Source organism: Apus apus, chromosome 4 (assembly GCF_020740795.1).
Source record: "Apus apus isolate bApuApu2 chromosome 4, bApuApu2.pri.cur, whole genome shotgun sequence".
NCBI lineage: Eukaryota > Metazoa > Chordata > Aves > Apodiformes > Apodidae > Apus > Apus apus.
The window spans coordinates 36,473,567-36,491,145 of record NC_067285.1 but is presented as its reverse complement, the minus strand read 5'-3'; the positions used below and the strand labels follow the sequence as shown (position 1 = coordinate 36,491,145).

At 45.8% G+C, this 17,579-nt stretch overlaps 1 protein-coding gene across 4 annotated transcripts in view; it reads right to left on the bottom strand.

Moving 5' to 3' along the window:
- The window catches only part of PCDH15 (protocadherin related 15), a 455,276-nt gene that overhangs the window by 21,504 nt on the left and 416,193 nt on the right, over window positions 1-17,579 (bottom strand). For all 4 annotated transcript variants that reach the window (XM_051618391.1, XM_051618393.1, XM_051618392.1 and 1 more), the window contains 2 exons: window positions 9,609-9,785; window positions 2,910-3,128 (listed from right to left, as the gene is read on the bottom strand). In XM_051618391.1, coding sequence (XP_051474351.1) covers window positions 2,910-3,128; window positions 9,609-9,785 — 396 coding nt within the window. The remainder of the gene's footprint in view (window positions 1-2,909; window positions 3,129-9,608; window positions 9,786-17,579) is intronic.

The window sequence follows — 17,579 nt, the reverse complement described above, 5'->3', positions numbered from 1 at the left end:
GCTCGTCACTGAGGTGCCAGGACTGACCCACCCCTCTCTGGTTTGGAGGGTGGTCGATACCTGAACCCTTCCCAGGAAAGTCTCTCTCTCTCTCCACTCTAGCCTGACACCCACTTGCCTGCTTGTGGGATACCACACAGATGGAAATATTGACTTCTCCCTCTGCAGGGAGCAGGTGACAACATGAACCACGAGGAGCACGAGCATGCAACAGTGACCTACTCTGAGCAGGGGTCACTCTTCACCTCAGCACACATGGTGTTGAGGAGCAAGCTGGACTCTATTACTCTTACTGAACGCCAAGTACCCCCTTCTTAAAAATAAAGACTGGGAGGCTGTCAGCAACTCTAGGCAAGCTGTTAAAAACAAAGCTGAAATAAGTACTTACTCTTTGAATCTGATTTGTTATGCAAAAAAAAAAAAGGAAAAAAAAAAAAGGATAAAGAGATAAAAAGACAGGTAAATTAATTCTGTTTGCAATGGTTGTCCTAAGCAGTGAACCTAATAGGAATAATAAACTAGATGCTGCTTAATTATTCCACACATAGAATTACAGGATTAGTGACATCTTTAAAGGATTGTAATTTCCAGAGCTGAACAGTGTTTAGTTGCTATTTGTGAGACTGGAAACAACTCTGCAGTCAGCATAGAATGAGTGACAGGGGGAAAACTGACTGGGCTTTCAGGGAACATCTCCCTGCCACACACTGCAGAGAGGACAAGAAAACATGAAGACACCTCATGGCATTTCTAGTAAGTTACTAGGGATGCATTTTTATAACTGCTTTCTCATTTTAACTTGTTTTAAGAATGTTACAGAAAACATCTTTAATAATGAAGGAGTATGAGTTTTGGTTGCTATTTAGAAGATACTGGTCTTTTGCAATTATTAAATAATACATGAGTTACCTTATGGGTTGGTACTGGGTAGTGCATTTCAAAGACACAATCTTAACAGCAAAGAAGAATGGCAGTTTCTGGCTTGTTTACAAGTCACGAGTTTGGCCCTGAGCTGCACGCTTGGATAATTTTATAAATTAAAATTAGTCTTCAGTAACTATTACTTTTACAAAATTTATTAAGCTGATGGCTGATCTGGAAAGCACTGAAAAATGGACCTACTGCACGTAAACAGTTTTAACAACGAGGAAATCTTAGCATTTCCATCTCATGTGCTGAGAGTACAACAGTTACATTTATCCTGCTATAATCTCCACTCTCGGTGACAGACTGGAGCACCTGCTTTGCTACAACCTTATCAGGGAAACCACTGAAACTCCTTTTGAAAAGGAGAAAAAGGCTGTAATGCAAACCCAAGGCTTTTCATGTTGATCTTAACACTAAAATTCCTTTTCTTTTCTTTGGCACTCTTCGGTGACACATTTTTTGGTAAAAGTATAATTTAGTCACATTGATCTGCTATAAATCCAGGTAATATTTCCAGACAACAAAAATATGACATTTTGATGAAATGAAGTTAAAGCTCTTAAGAGAGATTTGTAGTTGTTGGCTAATCTAAGAGATGGCAAAGAAAAATAGTGCTATTAGATTTCTTAAAGAAACAGGCACTTCAGATAACAACAACAACTAATTGCAGGTGGGACTGGTTCAGGGGTGCTTCACTGGAAGCACATTTTATACAGGATTTGGGAAGAAGTAAAGCAGCTTGGAGATCACTGTCATCCCAAAGGCAATGAAATTTTCCAGGCACTTTCCAACTCCTTTCAAAGGATTTTGTCCTTTGACCCAAATGTTTGGAGATACTGGGATGCCAATATTATGCCAAGATTGTGCAATAACTATCAAGCTGTGGTTATATCCTTGGCTGTTTTCCTGGTGCCACTAAGGAGAGGTCCCTCAGGCAGGCTGCTGGCTTTGCATGCCAGATACACTTGTTAAATCACAGAATGGCCCTGGCTGGAAGACCCCTCCAAGATCATCATCATCAACCACCTCAACAACCAGCAGGGCTCTGGGAACGCCTTCTTAAGTGGTCCTGGGGAGCAGAGGTTTTCCATGGTGATGAAATACTACGTTCCAGCTCACCAGTTTTTAAAGTGAAGATAGAAAGATATGGAGATACAGACCAATATATACAGAAGCTGATTATAGCCATTTACTGGGGAAGATGCACAGAATTTTTGATTTTGTAGTGGTTGGTAATCCTGAGTGCTCAAAGCATGCACTGGAATTAGACATCTATCATGAGAACAAGTAAAAGAATAAATATACAGCCTTTGAGTCCAAATAGATTGATTTTAAACATGAGTGGACCTGAAAAGGCTTAGTTGAGAGGAACTTGTTAGTGATGTTGATCTTTTAATTAGTCTGTTAGCCCAATTACTTAAACCTCTTGAGTCTATAAGAGGTGAGTGGAAATATCCAGAAGGTTCTCTCTGCTGTGTGCTGCTTTAGATACTGCTAAAATGAGACAAAATCAAGTCCTCATGCAACATTTGCAATTAAGAAGCATACAGCTAGGGGGGGAAAAAAGGTAACTGTGAGCACTTCAGGATTTAAACAAAAAAAGGTGAGTCCTCTTACTCTGCCTGAGCTGCACAATCTGGTTTTGGTTTGGTTTACAGGAACAGCACCTTTTTCCTCTTTTTTTTCATGTGGAATTCTGCTGCAATCCTACACTTGTGTTTCAGACACCTGGCTTCCGAGCTTGGGATTTGGCATGTGCTCCACAACTCCAGAGAACACAGCAAGATGCACTTGCCATGCATCTTCCTTTTTCATGCACAGCCCACATCAAGCATCAACCAGCTCTGGTGCTGAGGGGCTGATCAGAACCATTCCCCTGGACACTCATTTCCTTGCATTGAAGGATAATTTCCTGAGCAGCTCTGCTAAGAAATGTAGGAGCCCTACTACAACACAGGAGGAGGAGGAAGAGGAGTACTTACTGCCTGTAGCTGACCATAACAATGAGGATGGCAGGCATGCAGCAGAGGATGATGATGACAGCCAGGGCCAGCAAGGCACCTTCCGTGAAGCCGACGGCCTGTGCCTGCTTCTTGACGTTGGCTACCACGTCCGGGGTGCGGATCTCCAGGATGCGTGCCCCCTGCCCCAGGTAGGGCTGGAACTCCTTGTTGATATCCAGCAGTTTGCCGTCCAGGAACCTTCAGTGGCACAAAGGAAAACTGTTACAGCCGAGTTGATGAGCGGTGTTGGAGTTGCCGCACAGCGAGGTTAATAACTGCTGTCTGATAAAGCACAGACCTCTTTATCTGCTGGAGAATATTAGGAATTCTCTGTAATCCCTTTGTCAGTGATAACTCCAGTGTACTTAATACAAGGGCACACTCTGAGAGCTGTAAATGAGAGGTCAGCTGAAGCTTATTCTGATTTCTAGGGCCAAAACATTCTCCTCTTCCTTTTCTTAAGAAGATGCAGGCCACTTCTTCTGGAGTTTCACACCTCTTCTAAAAGGAAAAGCACTAAATGCTTCAAATAAACCAGAATTTAAACTTCCGGATGTCTCCAAACACTGCCAGATAACAAAACAATCTTGACTAGCATCACTAATGGCAGGACCAATACAGCCACCAGAAGAACACTGCCTTCCAGCTGGCCTGCAAGGCACACTATTACCACAGAGCTGGCTACAAGGCACAACTAAGGTAATGAGCTCAGCAATTAACCTGTCAGTGCTTGCAACCTATAATAATGTCCATCTTCCCAGTGGGCATCACCTGTGAGGGCAGCTTGGAACAACACAGTCCCCAAGCAGGTGGTAACTGGAATGGTGCCTGAAAAGCAAATGGAGGGGAAGAGGCTCAGTATCTGCCCTGACAATTGGCAGCTTACAGTCAGGTAGCCAGATATAAACCCTAATCAAATTCCCTCATTTCCATATGACTGAGAATTCTCTCTTGGGTGACTTTTTGACAGCAAGCAGTGTGTTTGTTCAAGAAATTTACTTAAGGAGTTGGAAAAAAATATTTTTGCTCAGGCTGTATTTGAAAAAAAATATACTGGCCAAGTCTGCACTTTCCAAAGGAAAATAAAAAAACTATTGGATCATCTTTCAAGTGAGGTTTGACTGTCTCTCAGGCTGCCAAGTCAAAGGCTACAGTTGTAAGGACAGAATTAGGAGAAACCCATTAGGATGAAGGAGGATGCTGCTGGCTCTTGGCTACAGCAGAACCCCAGACCTGGAACCCCCAGGTTCTTCTGGAGAAAGATTAAAAAAAAAACCCACAACGATAAAAACAAAACACCCACAAAAAAACCCCAACAGCTCAAAGCTTCTGAAAGGAATTCTGTAGAAACTCTGGGTGTCTAAAGAAAGTCTGAAGTAGCTTTTATTTCCTTAGCTTGATCATGAGGCAGAACTTACGCTCCCAAAAGACCCCTTCTTAAAGGGTGCTGGTTTCTTGCAACTGATTCCCTCTCAAACGAACATACTGACACACCCTCAGAGCACTGTTTGTCCCCGGGTTTTGTGGCACTCAGGAGAAGACTCTCTGTGTGTGTCACACATTCCCTGGCTCATCCCCCGGGCAGCAGCTCAGCGCGGCGATGATGTGGTGCCGCTTCCCTGAGACTCGCTTCCCAGCGGAGCCTCCTCCCTCCCAGCCCCACACCACCACAAAAACCACACAAACCGACCCAAGGCGTTTCGAGGAATCATTTCCCAAATTCCATCATTTCTTCAGCAAAACGTTTTCAGGGTATTTGAGCAAAAAAAAAATCTTCTTTTCACCGAGACCTGCCGGGAGGGTTCCCGAGGCACAAACCCGGCATGAGGGGAGCTGGGATTCTGGTGTTGTGCACGAGATGGCCCTGGTGGCTGCTCCGTGTCCCCTGGCTTGGTGGGAGGACAGCAGGGCAGGACAGCACATCAGCTCGGGGAGGTTGTCACCAGCTCGCTCTTAAAATTCTCTTGAGCGTTTTTCTTGACAAACCCCATTTTAACACGTTTGTAGCTCAACCGGGCGCGTTTACTCCATGATGAAACACGACACATGGTACAAAATATTCAGACAGGGTAAGCATTTTCTTTGTAATGGTGGACCTTTTCCACTTAATACATGCAGGAGATATTTTCTGGATATTTGACTGTTTTATGCTCCAATAAATCCTTCACATAACAGGTAAAACAGGAGGCTGATCATTTCAGTCTGTAAAAATTATCTACGTGGCCTGAAAGTTTTGCAGGAGCTTATGGTAGAGGGAAGAAATAACGAAGCACAGTTACTATTCAGAGCCATTTCTTGGTGTCACCAGGCAGATTCCTGATTAATAAAAATGTCAGGTAGTAGTCACAACAGCCTGAAGGAAAAGTATGGATCTCTTGTTGTGTATCAGTCTTACAAAGTACAGGACAGGGACAAATCAGTCTATCTTGGGAGACACCTGAGTTCCCCCAGCTGGCACTGAGGAACACAGCGTGGCTCTTATGTCCATGACTTCCAGCCATGGAAAACATGGGATTGGGCTACTCGGGTGGGACTTCTGGATGTGAGGTAGTGTGGCAGTGAGTCCAGCACAGTCTGTTAATCCAGCACATCCAGAGCACTCTGCACCTCCTTTATCCCTTCATTTCATAAATGACTGTGGGACACGACCTGACATTGGAGCAAGGCTGCCCAGGGGGGGCTCTGGGAGCCTCAAGCATCTCCTCTGGCTCAGTGGGGTTTGCTTCTTGTGGGAATGCTGCTCTGTAGCTGGTCCCAAGTGTGACTTAGTGCAGCTGCTGTCCTGCCTGTCCTTCCCTCCCAGCTCCCATCTAAAGCTGAGCACCTCTGGGACCCCAGTGCTGCCAGCACCAGCCAGGACATGTCACCACTGGTACCTGTGTCCCAGCAGCACTCTGCCAGCCAAGGGGAACAGGCCACTCTGCTCCCCAACCTACCCCATTTCACTAAAAGACCTGCACAGATTATTGCTTCCAAACAGTGACAGGTTTAACACAAACTGCTAAGACTCAAGGCCTCCACTGTGTTGGAAAAGCAGAAACACAGCAGGGTGTTCCCAAAAAGCCCGTTTCAGAAGAGCCACAGGTATCTTCCAGCACACGGTACTTGTGCAACTTGTGTTAAAATCAACTGGCAGAATCCATGTGCTGAACCTGGGCTGTTGGTACAGTTCTCTCTGCTGTATCCATCAGGAAACTTTTGAACACTTACCGTGGCTAAATTAATATTCCTTATTGCTAATTAAGTTCTTAAAACAGGGGGCTCCATCTCTAACTTTCTAACCTTTCTCCCATCACATCCAGTTTATTAAGTGATCCTTTCTCCTCTCCATCTCTTTTCTGCTAGGATCCAGGGCAGATTACTGGCTACCAGAAGGGTCCCCATTGAGGGGACAACCATTGCTACTGTGTCCTGTGGAGCCATCCTTTGAAAGATCAAAACTCCAGGAAGGATGGTCACAGAAGGAATTTATTTTCAGATTTGGGTAAGGACCTGAGCTGAACCAAATCTCCTGAGGTTCACCCACGTGCTAGTGAAAACTCATTCACTTCGGATGTCAAGCCACAAAACTCTTATTTCAATCCTCTCCTTCCTTTAGTAAGCTGACACTTACCTCTACCCTAAGGCCAGGAAAGAATTCCCCAGGATTTTGCTAATTTAAATATTTAAAAGCTTTCAAAGAGAGAAAAGAGAGGGAGGGAGAAAAAGGAGAAGAAAAGCAGCAAAGCTGAGGCAGAAGCAGGCACAGAGAGCATTTTAATGAGGTTGCCTCTAAGCTGGTACCTAATATATTTTCAGACCAGGCAAATACATAACCTTCCCTTCACATTTGAAAAACTGCTTTTTAACCTCTCTTAACTCTGTTTTATTCTGTGTCCTTCACTGGGCACACAAACATCCCTAAAAAGACACTCCAGCCTTTTCAAAGGGCACCAGAATGGCACATTTTCTGTCCTTAAGTCAGCCAGCATCAGAACAAGATGCTTTCCATGGAGCTGCAGGAGCTGCTGCCTCCACACACAGCTCCTGCTAGCAGGCTGCCTTGCAGAGACTAAGCAAAGTCTAAGCAAAACCTCTCTGCAGAGAGGTTTCCAAAGGGAGGAGTAAAAGGGTGTCAGGATTTTCATCTGTCACAAGGTCATACAGATCTTCTGAAGCCTGACAGCACCAAATAACACCCTAACCTTGAGCTTTTCTAATAGGATCCCACTTTGGCCATACCCTAAGCAGGCTGCAACTGGAGGAAAACACAAACCTCAATGAATCGACAAACTGCAACAGTAACAAAAAAGAGGGCTCAGTAGCTAGTCTGGGTGTGGGCAGTAAGATACATTTTAATGAGGCTAGCTCTGGAAGTGGGTTGGGGTGCAACAGTCACTTGCAGGAGCACTGCCAGCAGATTTCGTGGTGCTTTTCCTTAGATGGAAAGGAAAATTATTATCTAGCAGGGATTCCCAGGGAGGCTGTGGAAACCCCCTCCCTGGAGGTGTTCAAGGCCAGGTTGGATGGGGCTTGTGCAGCCTGGTCTGGTGGGAGGTGTCCCTGCTCATAGCAGGGGGGTTGGAACCTGATGAACTTTAAGGTCACTTCCAACCTGAACCATTCTATGATTCCTGCCAGATTTCCTCAATTTCTACTTCCACTCCTGAATAACGTTGGAACTAAAATCACAGAGATCCCATTCTGGGAATGATCAGCAGTTCTGGCAGTGGACACATGAACATCAACTCCCAGTGCATCACTGAGACCTCAAAAGATGGACTGTGTGACCATGGAGATACCTACAGCAGCAAATGGCCACCAGAAGGAAGGAGGCTGTACTGCCACTGCTCTGAAAGCCTCCCCTGCTAAACTGCATCTAATTTTGATATTCCCAGTTCACAAAGTGATGCTGGGAGACTAGAGAGGGTTCAGAAAAAACTCCAAGCGATTAAAAGGATTAAAAACCCAAAGTGCAGAGGTCAAGGAACTTCTCAAGAAGAAAACCTAAGAGGATGTTGTGAACCATTAGCCCTTAGCTGGAAGTAAACCTTGCTTCTGGTTTTCTTTGCTTGTTTCATCTTTCAGGCATAATAATTTAAAAAAACCTGCTTTCTTAGATGTGGTGCTTAGAGACATGATTTAAGCACCTGAATGGGTAGTTTAGGTTATAGTTGGTGGATTTAGGTTATGGTTGGACTTGATGATCTTCAAGGTCCTTTCCAACCAGGATGATTCTGTGCTGTGTGTGTTCATAACCCTAGACCTTGGTGGGAATCAGAAATTAAAGCACCCATCAATCCAGCACCCAAAGTTGTCATTAAACTCTGTGAGTGAATCTCGTCAAACGAACAAGAAAAAAGCCTCAATTTTGTCAGTAAAAATAATTACCCTGTAATAACAACACAAAGGTTGTAGCTGATTGGATTTTGTTGAGCAGTTGCTTTGCTGGAAGACACACTCAGAGCAGAATTTTGAGTTTCTGTGGTCTTTGTGACCCTAGGCCAGACTGATCAGAGTGATCTTTTCAAACCCATGAACACTGGGAATGCACAGAGCTGAGGTGTGCTGTAATTCATCTGGACTCAACTAGGAGCTTGGGAGAACAGGCCCTTTTTCAGAGTCCACCAAGATGCCTCACTGCCATTTGCTTCCCAGGCTGCTGACTGACATGCTGCTTTATACCCTTATTGAACAGTTTGGTCTAGTTCTCACTGAGATAAAAAAGCAAACACAAAGGTGAAACATTAGCAAAAAAAACCCCCAAAAGTTCATGGCTGCTTTAGGAGAAGAGTCTGATTTGCATTTTCATTGTTCTGCATCCCATGCAACACAAAAATACAGTTTCTAACCAAATGATACATCAGCAGCTGAATGAGCTCAGAGACTAATTCTGTCTTAGAATTAGTCCTCCTTCTGCTATTGAAGACTCAGAAAAACCATGTGAAGAGAAGACCTTGATTTCATTTCCATGCCCATGTCACCTCTGGCTTCTCTCTTCTTAGGCAGGCAGAGTGTGGAGTTCCTGCTGGCCCCCAGAGCAGCTGTGTGCCCAGGGCAGATCCCACCAGTGCCAGACCCCAGGCAGAGCTGTTCCCCAACCAACCCTCCAGCGCCATGGCCAGAGCTGGCCCACTCCCCAGCAGCATGCTGGGTCCATCACCAGGCAATAAAAACCCACCTCACGTGGTTGACGTGACACTGGAATTTCACTGCTGATTTGGAAGTTGATTAAAAAGGCAAAACAACCTCCAATGATGAATGTCAGTGGCACCCTACTGCTGCTGCCCACCTCCTGGAGCAGCTGCTGGGATGGCCCCATGCAGATCTCCCTGCTCAGCCCAGCGAGCCTGGCACGTTACCTGCACGTAGGTGGTTCCTGCCCCTGTGTCTGTGCTTCAGGCTAGGTGCCCACCACCCCCCTGCCTTCCCCTCCTCCTCCTTTGGTTTCCACCAAGAGGGAAAGAGAAGGAGAGGTGCTGGAAATGGAAACTTGCAGAAAGCCTGAAGGTCAAGGACTGGAGCACCGAAGCCCTTGTTGGAGATCACAGAGAAGTTTTGGTACGTAGCAAGTAAATTCCTTCAGAGGAATTTAAACCAGAAGCTCCTCCACGGGGTGGACCGAGCGTGTTGCAGCTCTGACAGTGTCTAAATCCCAGTGCACAGAAACACAGGAAGAGCAACAAATGATACACTTACTTGAACAGCTCGTTCCTCATGATAGCCCGGTTTGTTTGCGGGTCGATGGCGTAGACCATGAGGTCAGACTTGGTGTAATCCTCTTCAGAGTACCCGTCCCCAAACCTCCGTGCGCCGATGGATTCCACCACCACTGCGGCACCGGGGATCTGGTCTTGGACATAGCGTTCCAAAATCCTGGAGGTGAGATGGAGCCAGAAAGCTGCTGTGATTTACTGGTGCTGGTCAAGACTGACAACAGCCCGAATGAGATACTTATAGACAAAACCCACGGGCTGAGAAGGATGGTCACCTTCAGAGCACATTGAAAAAAAACTCTGCTGCAACAGAAACACCGAGATGCTGAACTCTGGGGAAAAGCTGAGCAGTGTTAGGAGAGGCCACCAGAAATAGTGTCCTCCAGTCTAGCTCCTTGTATTTAAAATATCAGTTCAGTTTTAAATGGCTCGTGGGAAACACCACCTATACTTCACACCAAAACCCCTGTCATGTCACCCTTTTATTAAGCTGTATGACTTCAGAACTCAATTCCAGCCTCACACAGGGTGCATACAATACAATTTCACCCACAGAAACAACCACTTCAACCCTTTTTGGTGGGATATTTCACCTGGCCCTCCACTACAGAACAACAGATCAGGTGCCAGAAGACCTGCTGCTCCAAAAGGCATGAGCAAGTTTTGCAGCCACAGGAAATTTGGAATACAGATATAAATATAATATAAATAAAATATGGCACATTTACCACAGGAAAAAAATAAGCTCAACAGCAGAAGTTCTCCGAGCAGAAGAAAGGCAGGTTCACAGGATTCAGCAGCAGCTATGGCTGAAATGATTGAGGCCCAACAAGAAACAACCCACCCACACCTGCTCTCTTTGCAAAGAGGAGGTTTCATTACAAGCTGCCAGAGCTCAGACTGGCACACTCTGTGCATGTGTGTATGTATCCCAACATGTCAACACACGAGAGAACTGTAGTTCTGGGGAATAAAAATTTATTGAGGAATTAAGAGGATGACATGTAATGGGCATTTGATTCATTCATGTCATGTGATCAGTTGTCCTCATTACTAAACACTCCTTTCTTTTGTTTTTTTTGACAACTGCCTGAAGACCCCTTTGTATGCACTTTTGGAAGCCTTTGTTCTACATCCTAAATCACATATTTTTCTAGTTTTTCCATGCAGAACTGTTTATGGGAGAAGTCCTTACAGGATGTTATTCCCGAAACATCCCAAAAGGCCACGGGAGAATGGCTGTTTGCAGAATGCCCCTGCAAACAGATAGAAAACCCTTGTGCCTGTGGCTGCAAGGACCTCAGCGTGCCTGCAGAAGCACCCAGCTGATGTGGAAAGGGCCTCACTGAGCACCTGAGAAGTTCTGCACAGACACCAAGCACACCTGTACTTCAGGCACAGACAGTTTATGGAGAGTTACAAGCATAATTCACTACTACTCTAACAAACTGCTTGAGCAAGGACAATACTTTCTTGAAGTTAAAAAAGCCCCAACACATTATTTGCCTTCTCCCTGTCTGGTCTGCTGCTCTGGTGGGGTCCATGACATTCGTGGAGCTCTTGTAGCAGACTGCTTCTATCTGCTGCACTGTGCATTCAAGGGCAAAAGGAGGTCTGAAGGAGTCACAGCTCAGCTGGATGACCTTCCCATCCTGTACCCCACAGAACTGACCCTCCCGTTGCAGCTGGGACTAACAGTCAGGATGGTGGGGACCCCAACTCTGGCAAGAATGGATGGAGGCAGAATGAAAATGGAAAGCTACTTAGTGCCCTCAGAAGAGCTTTAACGATGGCCCTGGGCCAGGACAGAATGTATCTCAGGGAAACTGGGATCAGCACCTTTGCACACAGACTTGCTAATGGCATGATGAGGTTTCTCAACTGGGAATGGATGGGCTCAGTTACAGCCCACAAGCTTCTGTAAGCAAAGACATAAAAGCAAGTACCATTGATACTGGATGCAAGGGCAAAAAAGTATGGAGAAATACACAAGAGAAGGCTCAACACTCCTTCAGAACTGTGAGTTGGGGGAAAACACAAGATTTTCTGGGCTAATTTATGTGATTGGAATATCAAAAACCAGTAGCTGTGCTCAGAGGCAAAAGCAAGGGGAACAAGAGGGAACACACTGTCTGATAAACTGAGGATGCACGAGGGTGCAGAGGAAGACAAATCTCATAAAAACAAGATATAAATGACTCTAAGATGTCTCTTGTTTTAAACAAAATCTTCTGCAGTTGCTGAGTTTACAATTCGCTGTTGTTTTTTTCCTGACACAAGATTTCCAAAGTCCAATAATGCTGTCAAAGCAACACCACCACCTCATAATTTTTCAAGACCACTGATTCCCATTTATCCATCTGCTTTCTCTGCTCTTTGTGTGCACGTTCAGCGTGCCCTTAAAGAAGCAGCTTTTCTAGGAGATTTTGAAATATCCAAGTCTGTCAGTCCCAGGTCCAAGCCTGGACCTCCTTTTAGTGCAGAGGCATTTTTGTAGGGAACATAAAAATAGCAGATTGTCTGACATGCTGCTCGGTGAGTGACAGCCTCTAAACAAGCTCTCCTGTTGTTTGCAGATAGGGCAGGCTCCAGTCATCTTTGCTTCTGGCAGCTAAGGTGATAACCTGTCACAGGCACCTCAGGAACAATAATTCTCCCAGGTAAAACTTGACAGAACGTCTCTGGGATACGCAGATAATGACTAAAAAACCTCCAAACATTCCATGAAGGTGACTAAAAGAAAGCAGAATCATCTTTAGGATGCTGTTTAGCACGAGGATTCAGTCAGACCAACTAAGTCAAAGATTAACCTGCCTAATCAGCACACAACACTTGCTGCTGCTGCACGGGGGGATGATTTTCTTTCCTTGCACAGAACTATCACGTCACCCCAGACAGAAATGGTGGGAAGGTTATAAAGCAGGGTCACTTCTAGCAGGATTGGACACAACATTCCCTTTTCTCAGAAATTTCTGGCATGGCTTCTGCTGGAATTCAGTGCCTTTGAGACTAGCTTTGTCTGAAACGTGATTAACACTGAAAACCAAAGAGCAGACTCCTTTCTGACTGTGAGAAGTAGGTACCCTGCAGCCACTGGTTCCAACTGCAAGGAGCACCCCCGAGCGTAGCTTCCCCAAGTAACTTAGTAATAATAATCAATTCATATTTTCGGGATTTGGAAATGTCAGCAAAGTTGGCACCAATGGCCAGATGAGAGGATCCAGCTCTGCTGGCACACAGCAACACAGATTAACCCCGGTGCTGTCGCTCATTCTCTCAAGTTTGCTCAACTTGACCCAAAACCTGGCTGTGCTGAGATTTTGCAAGGTTAGTAACTGACTGCTGAGCTGCTAGATTTGCAGCTGTGCCAACAGCCGAGGCCCAGCTACAGCCCCTCCTGTGCAGGCAGTGCTGGCCCTGGGGGGGTGATGCCCTCAGGCCACAGCCACCTGCTCCCAGGTGCCTCATCCCACGCCAGGTGCAGCCCAGGGGAGCTGACAGCACTCGTGTGGCCTCTGCAGAGGCACCCAGCTGCTAAGACTATTCCTTTTTCATAAAATAGCCTTTTGAGAAAGATTATTTCTGATTTTATATCACACACATGGCATGTAGCTAGCAGGAAGGTTTACTCTGTGTATAATGTCATCTAAATTATTTAGAAAACAACCCAGAGACCAGGTCTTTACACCCACTCTCCCTACTCCTGGAAAAGCATATTGGATTGCCCACCATCACGGAAATATGCTTCCTTATATATTGCTGAAGTGTCTTATTTTCCTGCTTATCCTCAAAAAACCCTGCAGACACTCCAGCCTTTTTATTTCAGTATCACTTCTCCCAGTTGCAGCAGGGACGTGATGCTGTGTTCACCTAAAGAGTAACAGAGACATCTCTGGCTTTGCCCCAGCTGTATCTTCAGATCTCAGCACAAAAGGGTATGTTCTGCAACAGGAAGCAGTTTTCAGCCTGGAGCTGAAGTTGACATCTTTATCTAAGAAGCCACCTACTCTATTACAGGGGTTTCTAGAAAATACATTCCCAGAACAACACTGGGTGTCACTGACAGGATGGGGAAGGAGGAGATGGCTGCACCAGTGCTTCCCAGCTGGCAAGGAAAGTAGGGAGTGGACAAGCTGGACCTGAATAAGCTTTCATCTCTATTACCTAAGTTAATAAAGGCAGCCCTGAGTTACTAATCACTCTGACTACAGCAGAGGGAGGCTAAGGTCAGCTCAGAAGTGGAAAGGCCTCAGTTAAACACTGTACAAACCAGAGTGTTCTCCAAGCAAAGCCAAATGCAGGGTGGGGATGAGACACGGTGCAGCCAGTTGGTGGCAAATGTCCCTCTGATCTCATTATTTATTTATCTGCTGACTTTGCAATTTACTTTGGAATGAAACAACACGGTGCAAAGAACTGAAAGGGAGAAAGGCAGAGGGGAGGTGGACCAGGAGCAAAATGAACTCAGAGTGTTGTCAGAGTGCTGGGGCAAAGAGCAAGGCACTGACAGCAGAACCTGGGACCAAACAACATTTAATAATGGGGAGGAAAGTCAGTGCCTGCTGTGAGCAATGGCAAGGTCCCTGCCACCACCCCAGGATGCAGAAGGTCCAGTCACCTGTAATTAGGCTTAATTCAGTAATTAGGTAGCAAACATGATGAAGCAAGCAGTGGAATGGTACTTCTCCTGTGGGAAAACTAATGAGTCTTAGTGATTTACATACTGCAACCAAATCCAGCCGGGGAGACGTGCTCATTTTCTACCCATTCATGGACTAAGGAGAAGAAAAAACACTGGTGCCTTAGTACAGCTCAGGGGGCTTTCAGAGGCCCTGCAGCTCCAGACATCACCTCTGAGGCAGCCCATCTGAGGGGTCCCTGTGTCTGGCCTCACTGAACCTACCAGGATGAACCTACCAGGCTTCGCTGAACCTACCTACCCTGGCATGCCAGTGATGCCTCATAACATCTGGTTCCATGATCCAGCCCCATCTTGAGAAATCAGCTGCATTTCAGAGGCAGCCACTCATCCTGCCAATCACTGAGCATAGCAACATTCTGAAAAATCAAAACCAGCAGGAGCGGAGAAGTTAAACACATGGCACAAGTGCCACGTAAAGCACTCACCTCAGCTGTCCCCTGTAAATGCCACCCACTGAGACAAGAGAACACTGCTGGACTGTCAACAGCAAACCACAGCTGAAGGGAAACCACCCACATCCTCAAACCCTGCCCTGAAGAGGGGCCTGTGCATTGCAGCTCCTCTATATAACATATATTATCTCCTATACTATGATTATACCTAAAGTTATATGATGTGCAATGTAGGTGATCTATATTATGATATTTCATTTAAAGCACTACAAGCTGCTTTAGGACATATTATGAAATTTCTTTTAAGTGGAGGACACTTTCTATGCAGCAGAGCAGACACTCCTCCTGAGAGATGATGGCAGCAGCTTTATGTATGCGAGATGTGAGGTCAGGCTGAAGGTTGGTATTCTGAGACACTCCGTGTATCTCTGAGGATCAGCAGTTGATTTGACATTTGGATTTTCTGATAAAAACCTGCCTGTTCACTTGTACATTGCATTAGAGGTTTGAGTGTGAGGTGTTTTACCTATGGAACTGCTCCATTCTGTTATAAGCATTGAGGTATTCAAGGACTGCAGCCCATAACAGGGCAAAACACACACAAAGGAGAGTTCCCTGGGATTATCATGTGCTGTTTCTAGTAACTTCATCTTGAAAAGTAGGGAATACCCTCTGTTAAGATACACACGATACACCTGAGCATCCAGAAAACAGATCAAGTTGCTACCCAAGAGCATCTGCACTTGAATTCCACTTCCAGCGCAGGTCTGGCCTGGAGGCTGCATGTACCTGATTTCTTCAGCCCAGGAAAGCACAAAATGCTACAGCCATGCAGAGACAGGCTCAAAACCCCCCATAAACAGCCAGTACCAGGGTTTTGGCACCTCTGCACTGATACAGGCACCCTGACTTGTCTGTTGTAAAGCCAAAATACAAAAAAAGAAGAAGAGAATCCCCACCAAGACCACACTGAAAATAAAGGAGACTGTAGAAATTTCTTACGTGGGGAGGCAACATTTCAGTGCTTAAATATTTATACTCATTACATAATTCATTATCACATAATAAAACTTTTATCTATTGTTGTATGTATGAACATTTATCAGCAGTAAGAGGTGATTCCATCAGACCCTCCTTTTCAGTGAGATTCCCACCTCACCACCACTAGATTTCTTTCATATGGATGGAAAAGAAACTCTGTTCTTCCCAGGCTCACTTTTCACTCCAGGAGGAAGAAAGAACATGGGAATCCTCCTATGATTTCTCAAGGTGAGGACATAATCCTCACACCATTCTTCAATGACTCCAGAGCAGCTGAAGTGCAGCTAAACGTTCTTTCTTTACCCATCTGATTGGCTCCAAAAGCACACACACACTGCAATCATAGGATGGTGAAGGTTGGAAGGGACCTTAAAGACCACCAGGTTCCAACCTCCCTGCTATGAGCAGGGACACCTCCCACCAGACCAGGCTGCACAAGCCCCATCCAACCTGCCCTTCAACACCTCCAGGGATGGGGCAGCCACAACCTTCCTAGGCAACCTGTTCTAGTCCCTTCCTACCCTCATGATGAAGAATTTCTTCCTGATGTCTGACCTACATCTTCCCTCTTTCAGTTTAAAATCATTGCCCCTTGTTCTATCACTGCCCTCTCTGGTGAAAAGCCCCTCCCCAGCTTTCCTGGAGCCCCTTCAGGCACTGGAAGGTGCTCTAAGGTCTCCCTGGAGCGTTCTCTTCTCCAGGCTGAACACCCCAACTCTCCCAGCCTGTCTCCAGAGCAGAGTTTTCACTGGAAACGATGCCCACATGGTTTTGGTTAGCTCTGCTTCAGGAAAGGAATATCATCTCCATTTTGTAGGCTCTCTAGGCTGTAGGGCAAACCCAGCCTTTTCAAGAGGAACATCTATGGGGTGTTTAATCAAAGCACTCTCTCTCAGGACACTCCATTATTCCATTTCAGAGAAAATGCTTTGCCATCTCTAGGAGTGTGTGCAGAGGAAATGAGTTCACAGGACACTCGTTACCTGTGGGAGGAGAGAAACCCATGTCTCTCTTAGTCATGTGTCATTGTTATTTTAGCTGGAGATTTAAGCTGCAGCCACACGAGAACCAAAGAACTAGATGCTTTGAGCAGGAAGTTGGGTATTTCATTCTAGTTGAAGTGCTGCTCCTTGCTCAACAACTACGTGCTCCCAAACACGGGCACAACCCCAGAGCACCCTGCTGCCATCACCACCTTTCCTGAAGGAGAGGAACACACCCTGCATTTTCTGCTCAGCCTCACTCCATTTTCTCTGCCCCCTTCTGTAGCTGACACAAATGGAGCTAGCAGAACATCCAGAACTGAAGTGGGTGAGGGGAATGGCAGATCTGACCCAGAGGGGCAGCCCAGAGGACAAGACAAGCGCGTTGATGAAATGAAAGCAGTTGGAGGAGACCCCAGGTCTTTATGACTGCCAGAGGAGGATCCCGAGGCATTGGAATGCCAGCTGTTCCACCTGTCCCTCCTACAGCCCCAGCTCCTGAGCCAAACACACGGGACTCTTGTCCATCTTTCTGCTGTACTTCCTTGGTTTGGACCATTAACCAACATCCACCTCGAGGCTACGCTGAGCAAGCCATTCCAGGGTGGAAATTCCCAATTATCTATTTCTTATATACATCTTAATACCTTGTATCCATTCCCTCATGACAATTACAGACAGATGGGGATAAACTGTTAGAACTTGTTCTCCAAAATTGTTTAAGTCCCTGTTTATTTTATGCTGAAAAATCACTATAATTTTAAAACCAACCCAACTACCCCCTTCCCTCACATTCCCCATCTCCAAGTATTGCAGCTGGGGAGCAAGTGGTATTT